This window comes from Ciconia boyciana, chromosome 1 (assembly GCF_034638445.1).
Source record: "Ciconia boyciana chromosome 1, ASM3463844v1, whole genome shotgun sequence".
Taxonomy (NCBI): Eukaryota; Metazoa; Chordata; class Aves; order Ciconiiformes; family Ciconiidae; genus Ciconia; species Ciconia boyciana.
In genome coordinates this window covers 103790940-103814379 of record NC_132934.1, presented here as the reverse complement: position 1 = coordinate 103814379, position 23440 = coordinate 103790940, and the positions used below count along the sequence as shown (strand labels likewise).

General features: G+C 40.9%; 1 protein-coding gene across 5 annotated transcripts in view; it reads right to left on the bottom strand.

The window, feature by feature from the left end:
- Nucleotides 1-1394: 1394 nt before the first annotated feature.
- The window catches only part of POU1F1 (POU class 1 homeobox 1), a 73645-nt gene continuing 51599 nt past the window's right edge, over nt 1395-23440 (bottom strand). Inside the window, exons 1-7 of one of the 5 annotated variants that reach the window (XM_072851752.1) lie at nt 15109-15250; nt 13077-13082; nt 12202-12267; nt 9320-9565; nt 7406-7570; nt 5882-5942; nt 1395-1608 (exon numbers count right to left, since the gene is read on the bottom strand). In XM_072851752.1, coding sequence (XP_072707853.1) covers nt 1395-1608; nt 5882-5942; nt 7406-7570; nt 9320-9565; nt 12202-12267; nt 13077-13082; nt 15109-15250 — 900 coding nt within the window. Of the gene's footprint in view, nt 1609-5881; nt 5943-7405; nt 7571-9319; nt 9566-10556; nt 10675-12201; nt 12352-13076; nt 13083-15108; nt 15251-23440 lie in introns of those variants that run through there. The other 4 variants (XM_072851725.1, XM_072851734.1, XM_072851742.1 and 1 more) reach the window with 4 other exon arrangements.

The following is a 23440-nucleotide window of genomic DNA, read 5'->3' as shown; positions in this document are numbered from 1 at the left end:
TTCCCCGATTATCTCTCTAAGCTAGAGGATGACAAATAAGGGATTATTTTCAATTAGTGAGGTGTGAGAGAGTGGGAATGTGCAGTGCAATAAATGCTTTGTGTGGCTACTTATTTCAGAGCACGGGGCCTCCTTTTTTTAGCTTAACACACTATCTCTGGTGTAAGTATGTCCACACATGGATTTAATCAGAAAAAAATACAATGCAGAGAAAGCCCATAGTAATAAAACCCCTGATAATTCTCTAGTTTTTTCCCCCTCAAGTCACAAAGTCTTGTAAGACAAGGTAAATTGTATCCCAATTTTTATAGCTATCTAAATCAAACTTTAAGGCATATAATAAATTAGCAAGAATTACCTTTGATAACAAGCATAAAACAAAGTCACTTCTACTTGGCACCCATTTAAGGTTGTTAAGTGGTACGCAGAGACAGAGCACGCAGTAGGAACAGTGTTGACACTTCCATACTGGTAAGCTTACTCTACCGTAAATAATGACAGCAATTATGGCACATTTCTAATGGCTTTGTCCTGAACTTACACAAGGAATTTACCTGAAATGATTCACTCAGAGGTGTACAGCTGTTGTGAGTGGGTAGCTGAGTTTGAGCCGTCCTTTGGAGAGGCAAGTCTTCAGCTAGCATTCTTCTACCTGGCTCTCAGATCTAGTGGCAGTCCCACAAGATCCCATGGGTATATCCCATCCTTGGCCATAACTAGATATTCAGCAGTGTCACTGCTGCTGCTTGTTTAAGGTCGCTTATTCACCTTCTCTTCTTTGAAGTTCTAATTTCTTACTGATGCTCAGTGTTCACTGTTGGAGATGGGACCCTGCCATGTGCCTAATGGCTTACAATCTCGCAAAGGTTAGCTCAGTTAGCTAGTTAGCATGGGGGAGGGAGGGAGGTAAAGCACATGCATGGATATGCAGAGGCAAGATACTTTCAATACTATAGCTGCCGATATAAAGCATTGGAACCTTTCTTCACATACAATGCAAAGGCTTTGTTTCCTGATACTTAGGGTACCTCCACGAGGTTCTCCATTAATCATTAAATGTACCGCAGATGCAAGAAAGGCACAGTACAGGGAAACTGCAAGTACTTGGGCAACTTGGAAAGTATTTCTAGTTGAACAATGCATAATAGGTTCCTTGCAGTTAAGCAGAGACCTCCAACTCTTTAAATATATGCAGTAGCATTTAATTTGTTTCCAACCTTTTACATTAAAATCGGGTCTTCCACAACACACTACATCTGAAGCTGGCTAGCTTGTAAGAGAAACAAGTGGTTTACTGATTTTTCTTTTCTTTTCTTTTTTTTTTTTAAACAACATGGTATTTACAATATTTACAAAAAGCAAAACAGAAATGCACATCTATACATGGAAAAGCTTTACCGGCATTCATGATGCTCCTTGATAATAGAACTAAAGGCGTTCTGATGTAAACTTGTCTTCACTCTTTTTTCCCTTTGTCTTCTGTTGCAAAACCAAACTCTCACAACTTCTTTCTCAAGATTGAGCCCCTCAGCCATCCTCATAATTTCCTGAGAAGAAGGCTTACTTTGTTCTCCAAAGTGCCTCTCTAGGGCTTCTTTGGCAGCAATACTGGATAAAGGGATAAAATTTCACCTTTAAAAACATTTCTGACACATTCAGGCTTTCACCGCTAGTTCAGGAGAAGAGTCAAGTAAGAGCACTGAAGGTAGTCACTTGGTTTGTTTTGCTCTTTTTCTACATAAAGGAAACCCACAGAGCTTTAAGTACACTGTAGTTCTTGGCTGACAAAAACATCATGCAGAATTTCAGCACGGAGTAATTTAAAGGCAAAGCTAGCATCAAGTTCGGTGCAATTTCAGTAGTAATCATGAAATATTTATGCTTCTTGATGTTCTCTAGGAGATACAGCTACTACCTAGACATGAATGGCATCACAGGAACTGGAACAAGCCTGGCAACCCCTTCTGCCCCAGTCACAGCAGTGTCGTAGGGTTTCAGCAAATACATGTTACTGGGGTTACCTGGTTGTATCAAATCATTTGGGTTTACAAAGGGGAAGAGCCCCATCACTTACAATTTGGGAAATGTTGTATGTTGTATCAAGTTCTGCATCTCATTTTGTTATAGAGAGGGCACTGGAGTACTTCTAGAAATCACAGAGATTATGGCAAGATGTTTTAGCAATCATCACATTTTCTAAAAGTCTGCCTTAATCTATACCTCAGAGTCAGCAGGGACCAAAGTTGAATGGTTCAACAAACAAAAGAAGTTAAGACTACTATTTTTTCTTATTGTCAGATAGAATTTGCTTCCCGTTTGTGTTACATATTCTCAGAAAACACGGAGTATCTGCGACATGCTTGTGTGCCACCAGGACGCATCCAGAACTAGCTTCAGCAGTAGCTGTAATTTCTTTGGACGCAAGAGGGCACTTCATGCATTGTTCTGGAAATGATGTGCAGTTATTTCTGTTACAGAAATACACAAAGTATCTGCTGGAGTTCTAGTTATTTCATTACTTCATCTGTAATATGTTCTTGGTCTTTCATTTACAGGTCAATTTTGCAATATTTACTAATGTTACCAAAACTACCTAATTAATAGCATGGTGTTCTGCACACACAGAAGTGTAAAAACATCATCATTTTTGACTAACAGCTTCTTAGGCTTTGATCAAAGTATAAAATAAAATAGCCTCCACAAGTTCAAATTACGTAGTTTTTGCTCAGGGTATGACTAACCTAATTTAGTGTGTGGGACTTTTGTTTTACCTCTAGTTTGCCTTCAAACATCCATTAAGAATTAAGAGTAAGGCTGCAGTTCAGATAGTCTATCTCCGTGATTAGCTTCAGGTCTTCAAACTAAGGTCTTATATGCCTTCAAAGAAACAATTAATATTTTCTTACTATATGGGATTTGATCCTGAACTTCCCCTCAATTATCTGTGCCCTTGACAACCTGCCATATTTGATACTCCCAGTGCAGTGGGGTTAGATGTAAAAGCAGGAAAATTTTAAAAATGCTTAATATGAGGACTGATTTTCTCCATAGATGTTAAAAAACAACACCAAACCCCACAATGTTAGATGAACAGTCTTCAGTGGGTTCCTCTAGCCAGGGGAAAACACCTAGGTCAGAGATGCTCTCAACTCACAGCTCTCATGCAGGCCATACTGCATAAACTGGGCAAGGTCTTAGCACTGCCACTCAAGCCCTTACTGGCTTGTAGAGAAGCTGAGAGGAGAAACTGGCCTCCCTTCTTCATCCCTTGTGAGGTGCTGTGATGAGCAAATGAACTATGAAGCAACTCCCATCCCAAATTCACTCCTACTTGAGAAGCATCCCCTCAGAGGAATACTTAATTCAAAAGTCAGAGAGAAATCACATCTTCATTTTATTCCTAATATCAAAGGTGATATGACTGGCGAGATGCATCCCAGAGCCCTGAGAGTATTGGCTGATGTAGTTGCTAAGCCACTCTCCATGATATTTGAAAAGTCATGGCAGTCAGGTGAAGTCCCTGGTGACTGGAAAAAAGGGAAACATTGCACCCATTTTTAAAAAGGGTAGAAAGGAGGACCCTGGGAACTACCAACCTGTCAGCCTCACCTCTGTGCCTGGGAAGATCATGGAACAGATCCTCCTAGAAGCTATGCTAAGGCACTTGGAGGACAGGGAGGTGATTCAAGACAGCCAGCATGGCTTCACCAAGGGCAAGTCCTGCCTGACCAACCTAGTGGCCTTCTCTGATGGAGTGACTGCATCAGCAGACAAGGGAAGAGCTACGGATGTCATCTATATGGACTTCTATAAGGCCTTTGACACCATTCCCCATAACATCCTTCTCTCTAAATTGGAGAGATATGGATTTGATGGATGGACTGTTTGGTGGATGGGGAACTGGTTGGATGGTCGCATCCAGAGGGTAGCAATCAACGGCTCAATGTCCAAATGGAGATTGGTGACAAGAGGTGTCCCTCAGGGTCCGTACTGGGACCAGTACAGCTAAATATCTTCATCAAGGACATAGACAGTGGGATCAAGTGCACCCTCAGCAAGTTTGCAGATGACACCAAGCTGAGTGGTGTGGTTTTCACACCTGAGGGACGGGATGCCATCCAGAGGGACCTGGACAAGCTTGAGAAGTGGGCCCATGTGAACCTGATGACATTCAACAAGGCCAAATGCAAGGTCCTGTGCATGCGTTGGAGCAACACCTGTATCAGTACAGGCTGGGGGATGAAGGGATTGAGAGCAGCCCTGCCCAGAAAGACTTGGGGGTACCGGTGGATGAAAAGCTGGACATGAGCCAATGATGTGCACTTGCAGCCCAGAAAGCCAACCATATCCTGGGCTGCATCAAAAGTAGCATGGCCAGCAGGTCAAGGGAGGTGATTCTCCCCCTCTACTGTGCTCTGGTGAGACCCCACCTGGAGTACTGTGTCCAGCTCTGGAGTCCTCAGCACAGGAAAGACATGGGTCTGTTAGAGCGGGTCCAGAGGAGGGCCACAAAGATGATCAGAGGGCTCGAGCACCTCTCCTATGAAGAAAGGCTGAGAGGGTTGGGGTTGTTCAGCCTGGAGAAGAGAAGGCTCCAGGGAGACCTTATTGCAGCCTTTCAGTACTTAAAGGGGGCTTATAAGAAAGATGGGGACAAACTTTTTAGTAGGGCCTGTTGCAATAGGACAAGGAGTAATGGTTTTAAACTGAAAGAGGGTAGATTTAGACTAGATATAAGGAAGAAATATAACCTCATTTTTACAATGAGGGTGGTGAAACACTGGAACAGGTTGCCCAGAGAGGTGGTAGATGCCCCATCCCTGGAAACATTTGTCAGGCTGGACGGGGTTCTGAGCAACCTGATGTAGTTGAAGATGTCCCTGCTCATTGCTGGAAGGTTGGACCCTTCCAACCCGAACTATTCTATGATTCTATGACTCAAAAACCAAATCTCAAGTTGAATGCGAGAGGAGAAGGTACATGTTGTGGCTGTGGGACAATAGAGCAGCCTATGTCTCCGGGAGGTGGCAGTGCACATCGAGAATGATCCCTGTTCAAAGAACAGGCACATCACTGTAATGGGTAGGGCCCGACAGCACCAGAGATGTGCCCAGGAGCAGCCAAATTCCCTTCCTGTAGAAGAATACTACAGCTCCTTGGAGGCCCCCTGAGTGAATTCTTCTTCACCAAAGGTTATAAGAGTCTGGGATATCTAAAAGAGAATGAAATACCCCATGTTCTCATTTTGCCTATTTGGCAATTGTTTTTGTAATATGATTTATCAGCCTACTTGATTTCCATATGGAGCTGAGGCTAGATAGATGGTAGATGTTGGCCACCAGAGATGTGAGAAACAGGAGAAGGAGGTTCCCAGAACAACTCCCTTTTTTTCCCTTTAGCTCATTAAAGGGTTTCTTTGGGAACTCCAAATAATACAGTGACAGAGGATAGGGACAGCGATGCAATATTACATGTAAAAGCTTGCCTTCAAACTTCCCAGATCTCAATTCTCTGGCAAAATAATGCAATTTATTTTGGTATAATGTAGAACCTCCCAAAATGAAAGCAAGGGTGCTCTAATACCTTATTCACTATATAGATTATCATAAAATTTGGGCATAATTGGAATAAAATATTTTTTCATATTAAAGTGTGTTGCCGCATGTTGAAGAAAAGTCTTTAATTGGGAAAAGTAGTATATTTGGAGCCAGTTGGGGTTTTGGAGGGTTATGCTGTTATTTTTCACTGGAATGTTTCAAAATAGTGAAACACAGCTATAGAGATTCATTGCTAGAAAATAACACTTTGATTTTAAACCCAAGAAAAAGAAGCATCTTAGCCAAAGTGGTTTCTAACATGTAACACCCTAAATATTTATTACCTTATGGTGGTTCTGCGCTTCCTCTTCCGCTCATTCACTCCAACTTTTTCATTGTATAAAGCTGTATTAAAAACAAAATAAAACCTGGCAGTTACCTTCCACAGAGAATGGAAAACAAGCAGAAGCATCTCCTTTTTTTGAAGACAGAAGAAAGCATAACAGATAATGCCACTGAGTAAGAGCAGCACCACGCATAGGAGCACTTCTTTGTTTAAGGTGTTTGGTCATTGTTTTACCTCCAGCTATAAATGGTTATAAGCAAAAATGGTGTGCCACCGGTAAAGCTGCAAACAGCGCTGTCTCTGTGCCTATGTACCTGCAGAGCCGTACTTCAGCCCCTTCCTTTGACGTACCTTCTTCCTCCTACCCTGTGGGGTACAGTCTAGGGAGATGGAGTCCATTTCCATACCCCTCAGCTACCTCACCCTCTTTCTTCAGAAATACAGCTTTGGCCCCCAACCCCATTTATTCATCTGCCTCTTCCACGCCATTTTCTGATAGACAAGTCCCCCTTTGCTTCTCAGAGGCCGCTGCCTGCATGCATGATCTTACGCTGCAGCTCAAGCCTGTAACGCTGCTCAGGCGGTCAGCAGCTGCTACCCATCACAAGCCCCACACAAGTGATTCTTGCAATGTGCCGGCCACATTAGGAGAGCCTCTGGTTTCTAGTGCAGTTACAGGGGAAGGAAACTTTCTACATTTGGTTCAAAGGAAACTGAAGTGTGTGGCAGAAGCAGCTGTTTAACAACGTTTCCTACTGTTGAATACAATGGCAAATCCAAAAAGTAGCATTAAGATCATCTTCTCTTTCTTCTCATGCTAGGCGAGGGCTGCACAGTGGTAGTCCTGGCTTTCGCTGTGACCTCCAGGCATACTGCTTCCCAGCATCACAATTCATCCAGCTGAAAAGGCTGTTCTTTAAGGCAACCCATTTTCTTTAAATCAATGAACCTGTTCTAAAGTACACTTTGCCCAGTGAACCCCATGACTCTTCCTGCAACTGGAAAGTAACTGGGCAAAAGGAAGGGAATCCTCTAGCAGCAAAAAGGTTGCATCAAAAACCTCTATGCCATGCTATTCTTCTTCAGGGTTTAAAGACCACTGCCTCATCTGAACTCAAATCTTTTCCCCCATGGCCACGTCTCTCATGCCAGAGGTTGGAAGGAAGAGTCCTTTGCTAGTGAAGAATCTGTGTATGCTGCTAAATGGGCTATCCTGCAGATCCTAATAACAGCTCTGACCTACGCTGAAGGAGTGGAGCTAGTTTGCTGGGATGGGACTGAAATAAATGACTTCCAGCAGGCCAAGTGATGTTTCTGGTATGCTGTACCCTCCATGCATTTCAGTTTGCCCCTCCTTGCTCACCCAAAAAAGCTAATCAAAATTTAATACAAGCACACCTTAGTATTTAAAGCTGGTAAAACAAAAACTTCAGTCTATGGAAGACACATGCTAGTCCTTCAACATATATATAGGACTCTGGTTTAAATGCAAATCAATATTTAGAGGATTTCAATTCTCTACCTCCTACTTGTTCTGCTTCCTCCAGCCACTTGGACAGTATTGATTTCAGTTTGCATGCATTCTTGAAACTCAGCTGCAAGTTTTCAAACCGGCAAATAGTAGTTTGGCTGAATTCAGAGCCGTGCACAGCAGCCAGTGCTTCTCCAACATTGGTTTGTGTATAACCTGTCAAAAACAAAGAGAAAAAAGGTCACTTTGGAGCTTTCTAGGAAGGGTAACTTTCCTTTAGACACTTAGCCCTTCACTGCTGACTCTTATGACCAGTGTGTGCTTGCAGTGTCTTCAGGATGGGCTTTCTGCAGAGGTCTCTGTGGCTGACTCTGAGCTCACCTCAGAGATGTGTTCAGTCTCCTGTTGTTTTCAATGAAGTTTTACTCTGGTTTAGTGGATTTTTACACTCTGAGATTAGGGATTTGAGAAGGATCCAGACACCCCATATCTTTCTTTCTATAGATGGTGCAATGGCAATAAACTGATCCCTGGTGGCACCGCTGGTCTTCTGTTATTTGTTGCAACAACTAAGTTGAAGCGATCAGAGACTGACTTTGTAACAGCAGCTCCCCGTTCCGTGCTTTGAATGTATACCTGGCCACGTTCAGGGGTCTGGCTCATCATCTTCCCTTTCTGCCTCTGCGCCGGACCAGGCAGGATCTCTTTAGATGCTGAATGTCTCACGAGGCAGCTTTTTACCCCCATTTTGATTGCGCTAACTCTGTGTCTCTCAGTCTCAGACCCACAGCCCACATTAACTCTGTCTTCCCTTGTAAAGCTCAACCTCAGATTAGTTTTCCTGGGCAAATTGCATTTTTCCAATCAGAGCATTAAGCCCAGCCTTACAGGCTCTGTGTCATTTGTTTGCATCAGAGAAAGTTTTGTTCCCTCACAAATTCAGGATGAAGATGCAGTAATAATTGCAGTGATTAACAGCGTGGGGCCTAGCAAACCTTTCCATGTCAGCTGTGGCTGACATTAAATACATGATATACAGCAAAACTGACCAACTTGCAAATACTATTTTAAACCCTAGATTTTTGATTCAGTCCTTATTTTTACACTGCAAATGGAACACACTAGCTTTCTAGCTGTTGAGATAATGCATAGATACCTGGAATAACCTTACAATTTTTCTACATTTATAAAGCTAGAAGGGTGCCCTATTTTGTAATGGTACAATGTAATGTTATAAGCGATAATGTCAAAATTGCAACTCTTCGTTCAGAGTACCCAATATTCGTGAGTGGGCTGAATCTGCAGCACTGGATGTTATTTTTTTTCAGTACAGTTCAAACAAGGCTGAGCCAGGCTTTTACTTTGCAATGTACCTCTATCCTCTACAGGTGAGAAAGACAGGGCTTAGTCCACCTTTGTCCTCAGCTAAGATTGTCCAGTGAAAGACAAGCACCTCACCGGAGACCCTCTAATGCAATCCATCTTGCATCAGCCCCAGTAGTTATCAGACAGCAAAGAAGATATCAGTTGCTGCTGTACCTGTGTCTTGGCACAGGAAAATAAACCAGGAAGTCTTCTTATTTATTTTTGTTATTTTATGAGAAAGAGGATGGATATGAGAGGTTAGAGTATGTGCTGCCCTAAGATGCAGAAAATTTGGAGCTGTGCAAAATAACGCACCTGCTACTGAATGTAGTTTAGTGAACAGCAATAATTTTCTCTGCACTTAGGGCAAATAATTTAAGGGCAGGAAAGTTTAAAGTCACTTTCTGCCTACTAAGTTGCAAAAAGCCGAAGTTCATTAATTCTGTGCAAGTCTTCTAGGAATGGAGAAAGTTTGGCAGTGCAAGGCAGGATTAGAGTTATGATTAGACAACTGCAGAGGCTAGACCGTAAAACATTCAGAAATAATGGGGCTTTCACTGGAATTTTTCAGCCTTTTGTTTGCAGACATAAAGCACATACCCAGCTTAATTCTCCGCAGCTTAAATTCATTAGCAAATTTCTCCAGTTCCCTGATTTCAGGGGAGTCCATGTCGACAGGCTCTTCGACAGACTTGCTTTTTCTGCGGAACTCCTGCTTGAAGTCTGCGGCGGTGGGATCGTCTGTGAGGAGGGACTGGTGCATGGGCGTGAAGCCGTGGCTCAGGGCACAGGAGCTGGCGCTCAGGGCGTGCTCCGGGAATTTATAAAGGCAAGGGGTCAGGCTACCTGAGCAACACCAAAAAGAAAACTCAGTACAGTTATTCTCTACTGCTACACAATAAAAACATGCCTTCATCATCTCATAATTCATGTCTGTAATATTTATTATATAACATGCAAAAGTATCCAAGAGCGAAGGTCTCCTAGGAGATATGTTCTCTCTCTTGTCCCAATACGTGAAAACTGACCAACAGCCACTTTCACAGGCCACAGGCATCCTATTTCTTAGCAAACTGTGGTGCACTTAAATAAGATGGTAAATGGTCCAAACTTAAACAAATAACAATCCAAGGCCTCAGCTGGAATTAAGTAGCACAACAAGATTGATGGATCTATGTCATTTTGAGCCACCTAAAATGTGCCAGTCTGTATTTTCTGGTACAAAGAATATTCCCATGTAAATACCATTTGATGCTCAGACAAGATACTCTCTTGGTTTAGCTTCAGCATAAAATTTGTTTGAGGAAAGTACACAGGTAAGAGCTCAAGGAAAAAAAAAAAACAAAAGCCAGAACACATTCAGAATTATCATTCTGGCTTAAAAAGAAATTGCTCAAGGACAAAACAAAACTATCTCATACTACCTTTTGTTCACAAATATCAGACTCAACAAGGAGATTCAGTTAAGAGTGAAGGCTGTTTCTTCACTAGTTATTGTACATAGAGCTAAAGAGTCTCTGACCTGAAGGGGGAAAAAAAATCATTGGAGAAATATTAACGCTGTTTAGTGTATCTGGAGCAGCCAGTAAATTCCAGGTTCTCAGGACATCCTTCCCAATTTTCTAAATTACACAAAACTTTGTAGCAGAACTCAGAACTTCATTAACCTCCCACCCCTTCCTCCATTTACTTTTCTTGTCTTCGCTGCCCCGATTGCTCTCACCAGCATTGGAGGTTCTAACCCCATAGGAATACTTTATACACTTCACACAGGATAACCACAAAAGAAGACTTTCTCAAAAAATAAAGGAAAAGACTTAAAAAAAAAGAGGACAACTTGCTTTGCAGGGTGCTGACACCGTTTACCACATTGGGATGTGGCATGCTGCATGTCTGTAAGATGCGACTCTGGGAGAGACTTGCTGATAGCATCTCTGGAGTTGCAGGCTTGATGCCTAAAAAAAAGTAAGGGTAAAAAAAGAGAGGAGAAAACCGAAGATGTATATATTTTGGAATGAAACAAAATGAACTTCTGAGCAATAGTTTTTGTTTAATACCTATGAACTTTTCCTGAGGTTCTGAACAATGCCAGGAATGTTTGCAACAGATACATTAATGCTCAATGAAATAGGAGCATTCAGACATTTGCACACAGTGAAGGAAGTCTACTCACCATCCCTATGCAGATGTATTCATCTATGCTGACTTACTGTAATATTTCCTTCATCTTAAGTGAAATAAAATGCTGAGTTTGATTTTGGATTAGCTCTGAGTCACAATTATTTCCTGGGAGTTGTGTTAATTTGGTTTATCACATTATCTCATTGACTGCTACTTGAACTTGCATAGAATAACAGTTCCTCTTTCTTAGCCTGGGGCATGGAAAACTGAGCAGGATGCTAGCTGTCCTGGTTTCAGCTGGGATAGAGTTAATTTTCTTCCTAGTAGCTGCTATAGTGCTGTGCTTTGGATTTTAGTATGAGAATGATATTGATAACACGCTGATGTTTTGGCTGTCACTAAGCGGTATTTACATTGGTCAAGGACTTTTTTTTTCCCTTCAGTTCCCCCTGCTCTGCCAGGTGCCCAAGAAATGGGAGGGGGCACAGCCAGGATAGTTGATCCAAACTGACCAAAGGGCTATTCCATACCATATGATGTCATGCCCAGTATATAAACTGGGGGAGTTGGCCGGGGGGTAGCGATCGCTGCTCGGGGACTGGCTGGGCATCGGTCGGCAGGTGGTGAGCGGTTGTATCTTTTTTTTTTTCCCCTTTTTTCCCTCCCTTGGGTTTTGTTCCTCTCTCTCTCTCTCTCGTTGTTTTCCTTCTCATTATAACTCATTATTATTATTATTATTATTATTATTATTATTATTTTGTTCCAATTATTAAACTGTTCTTATCTCAACCCACGAGTTTTCTTACTTTTGCTCTTCCGATTCTCTCCCCCATCCCACTGCGGGGGAAGTGAGCGAGCGGCTGCGTGGTGCTTAGCTGCCGGCTGGGGCTAAACCACGACACTAGCATACACTCCTAGCATACATTCATGAGTGTAAAAATCCACAATCATCTGTATGATCTGCCAGCTGAATTCAGCTATCCTTCCATTATGCCACCATTTTATTTTATAGCTCGTCAGGGCTCCGTCACCCCAGGTAGTGGTAATGCATGGATGTATTAGGTACATCACTCCTGGGCCCTCAAAAAGTGATGATCACCAGGGGAAGTGGACATAGGCGAGCAAAAAGAGCAGCACTGTCCAAGTCTTGTAGAGAGAAATAAGATACAGAGTGATTTGCCAAGAGATGCAGAGGTTTGGGGAAACTCTGGGCACTGGCCCCTAATTTCCTAACTCCTTTACTAGTGCCTTAACCCCAGTCCTGTCTTCTTTAAGCAACTGTCTTGAATCAGTCCCTCGAAAGGAAAACTGACCAAAATCAACATGTTAATAGCTCACCCAGTAGAGGGTATGTCTCTTACCTGCCATCACCCCATAGGTAGACGGTTGATTTCCATAATGACAGGAAGGCACAGAGTAATGAAGGCCTGCCAAAGTGTTTCCCAAAGTTGTCGTGGCAAAGCGGATACAGGAGCATATAGGAGTTTGGATCAAAGACAAAACAGACAGGATTGGTAAGAAAACGTGTGAGGATTCAAGACACAGCCTCTAAGTTCAGAGGCAGACCGTATCCTTGTATGTCGTTTTTGTGTGCATTCAGTAAGCATTTAACTCTAGGCCATAACCATCAGGTTAACACTGCTGGAAGTCTAGACACTTAGCCAGGTCGCACCAGGTGAGACTGCCAGTATAAATAGTGAGATACTCTCTGAGCCAAGACCAGAAATTGCCATGCTGTGGTCTTGATGCATTATTTTTAGTATAATTTATGGGCATAACCCAGTTTACATATACTGCTAAGCAAGGGAAGCATTGAACTCTCCAGGAGAAGACGGGTTCCTCTCCCCATCCAACTTCCACACACCATTTCATTTAATCTTACATAAAAACTTGCTCCATGTTCCCAGAAAATTGGCTTCACTGTCGTGCAAACCCCACAGTGAACACTGGCATCAAGGAAGGCAATATTTTATGCATGCCTAAGACCTGGGTTTCCAAAAGCAGCAGTTTGGGATGTTTTCTTTGAGGCATGCAGAAGTCACATTTTCTTAAGTGCCAAGCCACGAAGAACATTTCAGAGAGCTTTGGCAGAGTGGTAGGGAAACAGGACGATAGAGTCTGGGCTCTTCTAAAAAGTTAGGCCTAAATCAACGTTTTCCATCATCAGCACCAACAAACACACAATTTATCTCTAGTGTTTTCACAGGGGTGTTTCAGAGCTGTGCTCAGTAATCACCAGTGCCTGAAGAATCAGACAATTTTTTACTGAACGCAAAATGAGAGATATGGCTGTTTCTCATGCATAAGTAGGCACAGAAATGCATATACTGTCCCCTCTAACAACTGCTATAAAGTATAATATTAAACATTAATGTTTGTGAACATTCAGATATGTAAAACTGCACTTTAGAGCACACACTTCAGTTGTTCAAAACAATATAATTAATTAGGGATTAGAACCTCTGTTTTTTATAACAATAATCATAACAGTAAAATGTCTTGTTTAGATACACTTATACAGATATAAAATCTACTAAAACAGGCATGCTTATACCAGTATAAATGCACCCAAAATAAAGATTACAGTAATAATACTAATGCATTTAGAGCAATTTAACTTTTCTGTTGAGATAAGATCTAAGTGTTTACTAGTGATTTTTCTTCTATTATTTCATAATCCATAGACTATAATTTTTATGCATAAAAATAGCATTTTCAACTTGCTATTTAAAATTTAAATTTACATAGTGAGGATGATGCTATTTAAATTAAATTATAACAGTTAAAGTGTTGAGGATACTGCAGAACATCAGTTGTATGACATGGTATACAATTCGAACAGAAGCATATTCACCTTTATTTTGTGATGCAGAATTGTCACATGCATTTTAAAAAATTTTGACATTTAACGTAAGTCATTATTCAAAATTCTTCCACGTCTACTTTGCGCGCAAAATCTCCTTAGATGCTTTCTCCTTAGATGCTTTCACCAGAATGGCATTGTTTATTACAATTTCTGAATCTATGTATGAAGTTTGTAAACCTTTACTCATTATAGTTAGTACCCTCTGTCACTGCTTCCATTCTCACAGGGTCATCTGTTAGATGTGATCCTGCAAATAAAATTCTCACTGACTACAGTGGTATTTGTTCTTGGGTGGTAACTACAAAATATCAAACCCCAGATCTGAAGCAGACATGCAAATGCTTTTGGCTGGCTGTCACCATATACTTTTTATCATGAATCAGATTAATCTAGAACATACTACTGTGATACAGATAGATAAATTTAGCCTCATACAAAATTTAAATTCTCCTATTCCCTACCACCACTGCTAAGCAACAGCCATATTAAGATATTTTGAGCCTCCTGCTTAATGTATAAGATCCTGTTATCTATCACCAATGCTCAGTTTTCATTACTTACATGCTTTTTCTTCTTATTAAAATGTTTTATTACCAATGCATTTCAGGAGAAGGCCCATTTCTTGTTAAGACTCTAAATAAAATTCTTACCTTAATGCAATTTCAAATAAATCAAAACTATTTATTTTTCTGTTCCTGAAAGCTTTCCATCAACAATTCCTGTATTCCAGAATCCCACTTCTGGAGGTTTAAGGCTGCAAGAAAACTCTCTTTCTGTCTCTCTCTCAGATAGTTCAGTGACTACACAGTCCTAGTATTTCAATGCAATTAATTGGATTATATACACAAACACACAAAATTTAAAAATATTGATGAGACTTCTGCCACCAATTTTGAACATCCCACTTAAATCTTAGTCTTGATTCGGTATGCAATATGCTTTGTAAAGTAATGTTTTTCCTTCTTGAAAGCTTCCCCAAATGACATTTAGATCTGACCTGTTTTAAATACATTTCCTTTTCAATTTATATTCTTTTAAATTGTAGTTACAAAATAAACAAACTTTCAATTAATTTACATTACATTTGTCATTGAAGACTATATAGCCATAACAACAGTGACAGTGTTTGAACCTGTTCTAAGTTAATGCATTGGTAGCATACTTGAGCCTAATCTTGTAACAAACTAAGAAGCTACAAATTTAGCTAAAACACAAACATTTGGGATGCTCCTGATTCACTCATCATGCAGAGTTTTGTGAAAATGCTTCTACTTTAATATAGTCCCAGTCTGACATAGCATTGATACCAAACACTTCAAATATTGCAAAACTCAATGAACACGTATCATCCAAAAGCATTACAAATGAGAGTTACTGAGAGCAAGATTATTTTAAAAAGTACCTGTAGACACAACATTGGTGGCATGGTTAGAAACCGGCAGGCACTCTGCGGCGCTGTGATGCATTATCAGAGGCAGAGAGGGAGAAGAGTCAGAATTCAAGGGTACAAAGGTGTCAGATGAAGCAAATGCTTGGCAAGTCATACCCTCCAACAGGCAAAAGAGCCACTTGTCCCTGTTTTGTAACAGAACAGGTCCTGCGCGATTAACGGCAGCCAAACTCTATTCCAGGCTTTTTACCTGCATATACATACACAGGAGGGCTCCAGAGCACAGGGAGGTCGTGTGCAGGTATTTATACCACTAGGAAATCCCTTTATCCATTTTAATGTTCTTTTCCCAGCAATATTGCTATAGTGCTATAGAGCCTCCTTCCTTCCCACACAAACACAATACATGTCCAATTAATAGCAGGGAAAGAAGAGGGAAACCAGAGACATGATTTGACAGATATTTTCAATTAGGTCTTTTGTGAAGAACAATGACCAGAAAAAAAATATAAAAGTATCGTCTCCAAAGTCAGTAGCAACGAGACAGGTACGTTTAATACTAAGTAGGTTTCCACAGTTAACACCTGCCCCCAAAATCTCATCCGGGCAATTTTCTGGAAGCCAACCCGGCTGAGAGCTCAATCGAAAGTCTGCAAAAGTCAAGAACCTATAGCAAAATAATCTAAATTAACCTAATTCCCAGCAGTCGCACAGTGATCATTTGTCTTAACATATACTAGTATAAATCAGAGACGTGCAATATGGAGCAGCTGTATCCAGAAGGAAGTTTCTGAACAGATAGTTTTACATAAGCATGAAGTGCTAAATGTTTGTCTAAGATAAACTCTTGAAAGAGCCCATAGTGTCACATAAAACTCATTCACAGTTCCTATTATTAATTTATACTACCACAGCATATACAGTCTCATCCAGAAGGTCCTCGTCTTTAATGTGCTACACACTAAGTAGAAGCAGGATCTTTTCTCAAAGAATATACTAAGTGATGTGTTGGCACGAGATTGGAATTACTTTGGAGCAGTAAAAAACATACAGGTTACCCTAAAAATGATGAAAATTACTGCAGTACACCACAGTCACATGTTCTATGTATATGCCATAAATTTTAAAGGAAAAAATGACACAGATGGTCCATTTCACTTATTTTTACTTTTTAGGAGGTAAAATGTATTGATGTGGAGGGGTTTTTTTGTGGTCTGTTTTTTGGGTTTTTGAGGGGTTTTGGGGTGGGGTTTTTTGGGGTTTTTGTGACCAAAGATGGTTGGGTCAGACCTTTTATTTATTTTAGGTAAAGATGACAATACTTTCTATGTGTTTGGTATTCCAAATTGGTTCAAATGTCTGAATTAGGATTTTGACAGCATAGACTTCAGATACCCAGAGGGACCTTGACAGGGTTGAGAGGTGGGCCCATGCAAACCTCATGAAATTCAACAAGACCAAGTACAAGGTCCTGCACATGGGTTGGGGCAATCCCAAGCACAAATACAGGCTGGGCAGAGAATGGATTGAGAGCAGCCCTGAGAAGAAGGACTTGGAGGTGTTGGTTGAGGGGAAGCTCAATGTGACCCAGCAATGTGCGCTTGCAGCCCATAAAGCCAACCATATCCTGGACTGCATCAAAAGAAGCGTGACCAGCAGGTCGAGGGAGGTGATTCTCCCCCTCTACACCAGTCTCATGAGACCCCACCTGGAGTACTGCATGGGACCTGTTAGAGCGAGTCCAGAGGAGGACCACAAAGATGATCAGAGGGAGCACCTGGAGCACCTCTCCTGTGAAGACAGGCTGAGAGAGTTGGGGTTGTTCAGCCTGGAGAAGAGAAGGCTCCAGGGAGACCTTATAGCAGCCTTCCAGTACCTGAGGGGGGCCTACTAGAAAGATGGAGAGGGACTTTTTAAAAAGGCATGTAGTGATAAGACAACATGTAATGTCTTTAAACTGAAAGAGGGTAGATTTAGATTAGATATTAGGAAGAAATTCTTCACTATGAGGGTGGTGAGGTACTGGAACAGCTTGCCCAGAGACGTTGTGGGTTCCCCACATCCCTGGAAGTGTTCAAGGCCAGGCTGTATGGGGCTTTGAGCAACCTGATCTAGTGGAAGGTGTCCCTGTCCATGGCAGGGAGGTGGGAACTAAGTGATCTTTAAGGTCCCTTCCAACCCAAATCATTCTATAATTCTATAATTCTATGATATGGGAGCAATCATACATGTTATTGTGTCATTTTTCATGGATTATTGCAGAAAAGTGGTATTGCATTGAGCCATTCTGTAGAATCCTTGATATTATCTGTAAATGTGTTTTGGGGAAGGCTGTGTCTGAGGTTGTTGAGAAATTTTAGAAGAATTATGCATATGGCAAATTGCACGTGTACTTTAACAGTGGTGAGGCTCTGCACTCGTAACTACTATTTATACATGCACTTTCATATTGCAAAGTATACAAAAACTTTAAAATAATTATTGCAATATTATGGAAGATACTGTCATCAAATGAACTGCCATCTGTATTACTTTGGGCTTGGCTCAATATATATTAACATCCATAGATTCATGAGTATGTTGACTAATGAGTGAGAACCGAGTCTTAAACTCTAGCATTTTGTTCAGCTAAGGGTGTGTTTGGAACCCATACAATTCTCAGATCAGAGCATGGCACTGAAGGAAACTATTACAGAAGTCAACAATGATAACATTGCCTTATAACACCCTACAGACTATAAACAGTTCTCAAATGGTATATCCTTCTTATGACACGAATAATTTTCTTAGCTCCAGTGGCAGATGTGTAACACTCGGCCAGAGTGCATTAGCTGTTACTCAAGTAAGTGGAAATTCAACAATTATTTTAAGCATTTTCACTTTTGGTGACCTTTTCTCCCTCAGCAAGGAGCATGATACATCCACAAGGAGCTTCAGTCCACCTACCTACTGGGGTTTTGAAGCCATGGGAGAAAAAGAAACACTAAGAATAACTTTACAACCCTCTCCTTGACAATTCTTTTTTCTCAAATCCCAACAGGTAATATTTCTACTGCAAACTCATAGCTAGATGCAAAGAAGTTGTAGACTGTCCCCAGGTACAAGATGGAGCTCACTTCCAGGTTTCCATTTCTTACCTAACTTTGCCAAGGTGCTCAAGTTTTTTGGACCTATACAGTTCATTAGAAGAGGTAGCAGTAGGTTCCTGAAGGGTGCTCACCTGCAAGAAGCTGGGACTGAGAGAAACTGGGAAAATACATGCAGCCAGCGATCATAAGGCACTGAACTTTTCCTCAGAGTACAGTAAAAAGCTGTTTTGTGACAACACCTCAAATGAGTTTTTAATGCCATTGCTATTTAGTGCTGTGTTTCATAATGTTGAATGACTTGGATTTTTATTTTTATGTGTTTGTGCCACATTGTCTACTTCTCACTACAGGTAACAACTTCAGTATTTTTCTTTTTGTTTTGATTATGACTGAGTTTTTAGTTGCATTCAGTTTAAAATAGTTATTTGATGGCATTTTTGAGGATCCTGAATAGCTAGACTCTGCTATACTAGGTATTTGACAAATTTCACACTTATCAGGTAGAATAATAGAGCTTATTTCTAATGAGAGTAGCACCTCTCCTAAAGCTTTGTTACAACCCTCTGTGGATACTGTGCTAAGTCTGTTACTGCTTCTGTTCTGCCAAGAAGAATCCCTTGGTGGTGAAACCTGTCACACCGGCCACAGTCAGCTGTTTGGCTGGGCTTCAGTCTTACCCAAAGTTACCCTATGGCTCTGTATATTGTAATTTCATGATCAGTTTTAAAACTCTGCCTCACAGCAGAAGGATTTTGCTGATACTTGCTCTTCTTGTCCCAACTCCTATCTAGATCTGCAGTAATAGATACTCTTCTGCTTGTTTCGGGAGGTCCTGGGGCCACATGGACCTGAGAATCACCTCCTTACTGCCATGCTGACATCTCAGGAACCTGTGCCAGGTCTTTGTCCAAGGACACTCCATTCTGGCCATGAGAACAAGCTAATCATAAGCAAAAAGGATGACACAGTGCTCCCCTCCTGTGTCAAGAAGCAATCAGACTTCGGGACTAGAGAAGTCAGGTTGAACTAACAGCAGTTTCTCTCCTCTACTACACTCACAGAAGACCCAAGTTGTTCCAGGTTGGTAGACCACAAATAGGAGACCTGGAGTGATGGGAGGTTTTTTTGGTTGGTTGGTTGGGTTTTTTTAAAAAAAATCTTAATCTTACAGGACCATAAAAGCTACCCAAGGTCCTTTTTTCCTCCTCAAAAATCAACAGGATGCGCCAGCTTATCTACAGCCTTAGAGCAGAAATACTCCCCCTTACTTCGTTATATGACCTATATCTGATCTGCCTCCAAACCACATTCTTTGGCCAGATCTTCAAAAGAAAGACAGGACTGTACTAATTACGTACTAATAAATCCCAATCACCATCTGAATCTCAATACTCAGCATCCCAAGTTTGGACAGCTTATGGAAACCAAATGGATGTGTCCTTTTCTGGTGAGAGAGTGCTTTATGATTAAGAAAGGCTTCACTGGACATACTCAAGTGGACCAAGTAATGTACATGGAAGTCATTATCACACAGAGAGCCCTCTTTTCCTTTATTTCTGAATTGTCTTCCATTAGTTAAAAATGAAAGTGTGACAGTTCAGCTGAGGGTTTCTGCCAGCAATTTCAGACCTGCTGCCATCAACTGAAAGAGATTGTCCCTTTCCTACACTTACAGCTGCTTTCAAAAATTCAGTGGGAGTTTCCTGCCCTGAAACAACAGACCCCCTTCTCCAACTGGATGGTGATATCTCGTTTGTACATGTCACAGCAAAGCCCATCTCCCCCCTTCTGAATCCTCAGTTGAAACTGGCCTTTCAAGTGTCTATTACTTCTGTAAGGAGAACTAGGGAAAATTAAGATTTTAATGACTGAGCCCCTTTTTACAATGTCCATTATGGGATAATGCTGAGCTCACTTTAGTTTCTTTCCTTAAGTTATCTCCCATTTTTACTTCATGTCAGAGACTGATTCTTTTCCCCCTAAAACTGTTCTGATTGAATCCCAAAATGATGAAGAGAGGCTTCAAAAAACCTTTGAGTTTTGGTTTAGACAGAATTAAGCTATTTGTTTTCATGGCAGAAAGATCCCTTCACATGGTTTTCTCAGCTCAGAGAGCCTCTCATTGTAGGCTCTCAGGACTGGCTGTGAGACAGCCAGGGAAAGCACCATCATTTTGCTCCACAGGAGCACAGCAACTCTGTTCCCAAGAGATGATCCCATGCTGATGGACAACATGGACTTTCATCCTCACCTTTGCCAAGTACTACATAACTGCAAAGGATACCAGGCACAATGCAGGTCTTGGCAGCATCATTCATTCGTTCCTTTTCCTGGGTCTCAAAGACCTTCTTCTAGATAAGTTGCAAATATAAGGCTTGTTCCATAAAGAGCTTGTAGAGATGGAAGTTTCTACAAGCACAATCACTGTGAAACTCCTAAGGTTGGAACATCCCACTCAATCTCCCACATGTACATTTGCGCTCTGGAGAGGGTGTGTGTGTATAGATATATTTATATATGTACACACCTATGTATCTCTCTCTCCCAATAATGCATCTCAGAGAACCTCTGGTTCCTTTAGGAGTAAGCTTCACTTTTGCCTTTGCTGCATATGGGGTGGGGGATCTTTAACTCTTTCTATTTCTGATCCTACTACAATTTGCATCCTGTCACTCTGTATGTTTTTGCACAATGTACTTGTATGTAAAAATTCCTCTGTCACATATTTCATTTTTATGCAGACTACCTAACTTCCCAGGTTTTAATTCCATAATTTCATGGTTAGTTTTTACTGAGTTGGGCAAAAACTTTAAAATAAATAGAAAGGAAACAGAAAACTACCTGACTTGTTTTTATTTTGCCAGTAACAGTCTTTTGCAGATACATGATAAAACAACGGGTTGAGCATTCTCCAACTGCATTCCAGATTTCCAAAGAGTTCCAGCTCTACTGGGCCTTTAGTTGTATCATTCCTCTGTATAAGGTATTTTCTTAATTTATTTTACTCCTGGCACACTCTGCACTGCTCAGCAATCATGCAAAGCTGAGGAGTCTATCATAACTGTTCCACATGAAGCATCCAAGATCTGCTTGCTCAATGCTGTGTAACAAGAGCATCTGCAAAGCACAGTGGAAGCCATTTCATGTGCACACGGACTCTAAAAGATCCTTATTGGATCCTATGGAACAACAAATGCTCAGTTCCTCCTCTCCTTATGTCAACTCAGTAGCACACTTGAGCCTCAGCCCTCAGGCAGAAATGCTCTATCATTGCTGCGCAGGCTACATTGGAAAGCTGGTCTGTGAAGCCCACAGTAACAGTGAGAGTAGCCCCAGCTTTCCTTAAATACAGATGCTTGGGCTGCTCCTCAATATCACAAGTGCACTTTATTTTTCAAGGACATATCTTCACAGAATGAGCAGTCCCAACAGTAGGTGGTATCAATAGGAGCTGGAAGTACTGACCAACACGAAAAGGCAAGGCTGAGAGAGATTTCAACATGTCTCGGAATGTAAGCATTAAACATGCCAGTATTATTACACAAAACCAGTGACCTGGATAGAAATAAGCACCAGTGTTATAATTGCAGATGCTGTGTCATTTTTGCAAGATTTTAATATTTTCAGTAGTTCACAACTACTCTAATAATCTGCGTGTTTACACAATTCTTCCCCTTATTTTTACTATCCAGAAAAATCTTTAACTGAAATTACTGTGCTCATGTTGTTATTGAAATATAAAAAGACAGAGGGATATCACAGATTTATGGTTTACTTCCCACACTGTAAATGAAAAAGACATCTCTAAGTACATTACACTGTGCACAGGAAAAAAAAAATCTTCTTTCTTAGGTAAGACATAAATTGACTAACTAACTGTCAGTGTATGCCATGGATAGTTTCATCCACAAACGATGGGGAGGGAGGGAGGATTAAACGTATTCAAGGAAGACACTTTCCCAGGGACTAGCACAATGCAACTCACTTTTAAAAACCTATAGAAGGCTTATCCGGTCTTGCTGCCGAAGTCTGGTTTGCTGGAGTCTGAGTAAAAAACATGTGTAATTGCATTAGAGCAAACAATAGCCTTAAAGCCCGATTTAGACCGAGTGGGACTACTTGATAAAGACCAAAGAGAACATAAGATTATTTGTTTCTCCGAACCACCTGTCTTTAACTTTAGATCATCTCCGCAGAAAAGAGCCCCTGAACGTACAGCACAGACATGATCTGTTATCTGCAGGGAAAGGTGTTGTTCCCACGGCTCTCAAAGAACAACCTGAGCCTTGTCAGCAGCTCCCCATACAGGGAGCATCATAAAATATGTTTAAACTTATAGATAAGATTTACAAACTTAAATGACACAGATATACCAGTTCCACTGGTTTGCTTCAAGCTCCCAGTCAGACTGGTGCTTCTCAAAATGTTACATATCGCACATACACTGCTGGAGAGAGACCCTGACGCTTCATGGCAATGGTCCAAGCTCATTCCAGTGTAACTCTAGTGAAAGGCAGTGTAGGACTGGGCTGCAAACAGTTGTGATTGGGCCCAGCCAGTGGACCTATACCAGGTAAGAAGTTAGCCTAGTATGTGGAAAAAAATTTATAATTAACATCTTTAAAACATTTACAAAATACTAACAATAATAACAATTTCAGAATCATTAAAGGCCAGGTTTAAAACTCAGATGTGGTATGGCTGACTCATTTTCAGTTAATTCAGGACCACATACCATCCTTTGCAGTGGCAAAAATCTATTTTTCCATGTAATTTTTCATTTGGAAAATTGGAACTTTTCCATTTCATATACCTGGTTATGAATTTAAATCCACACAGTGCTATTTCTAACAACCTAACTTTTCAGTGAGCACTCTTATTCCTGTCCAAGTGACTTCTTTCAATTTTCCTTATGTCCTTTCAGAAAGGATGTCTGTAACACCAGGAAGCTTTTATTATGCAAACAGGGCTTTTGCTACAGTAGCCAGACCATTAATTCTTTCTTAGTTTTCCCTTGCTTTCACAAAGCTTTTGTAAATATTCATGTACACTGAATACCGTGTAAATGGTGTGGTGAACCTTGCAAATTCAACATTGCCTTGCAGCTTCAAAGTACTAACTTTTTTTTTATTTTTTAAAAAGAAGTTAGTAAACTCCCCTCACGTCAGAGTCATAAAAACAGTTATTAATATTTGACTTCATTATCTAGCTGCCTCTAAGCTGAGTTTTCAATTATGAATCAAACTTCGGCAATC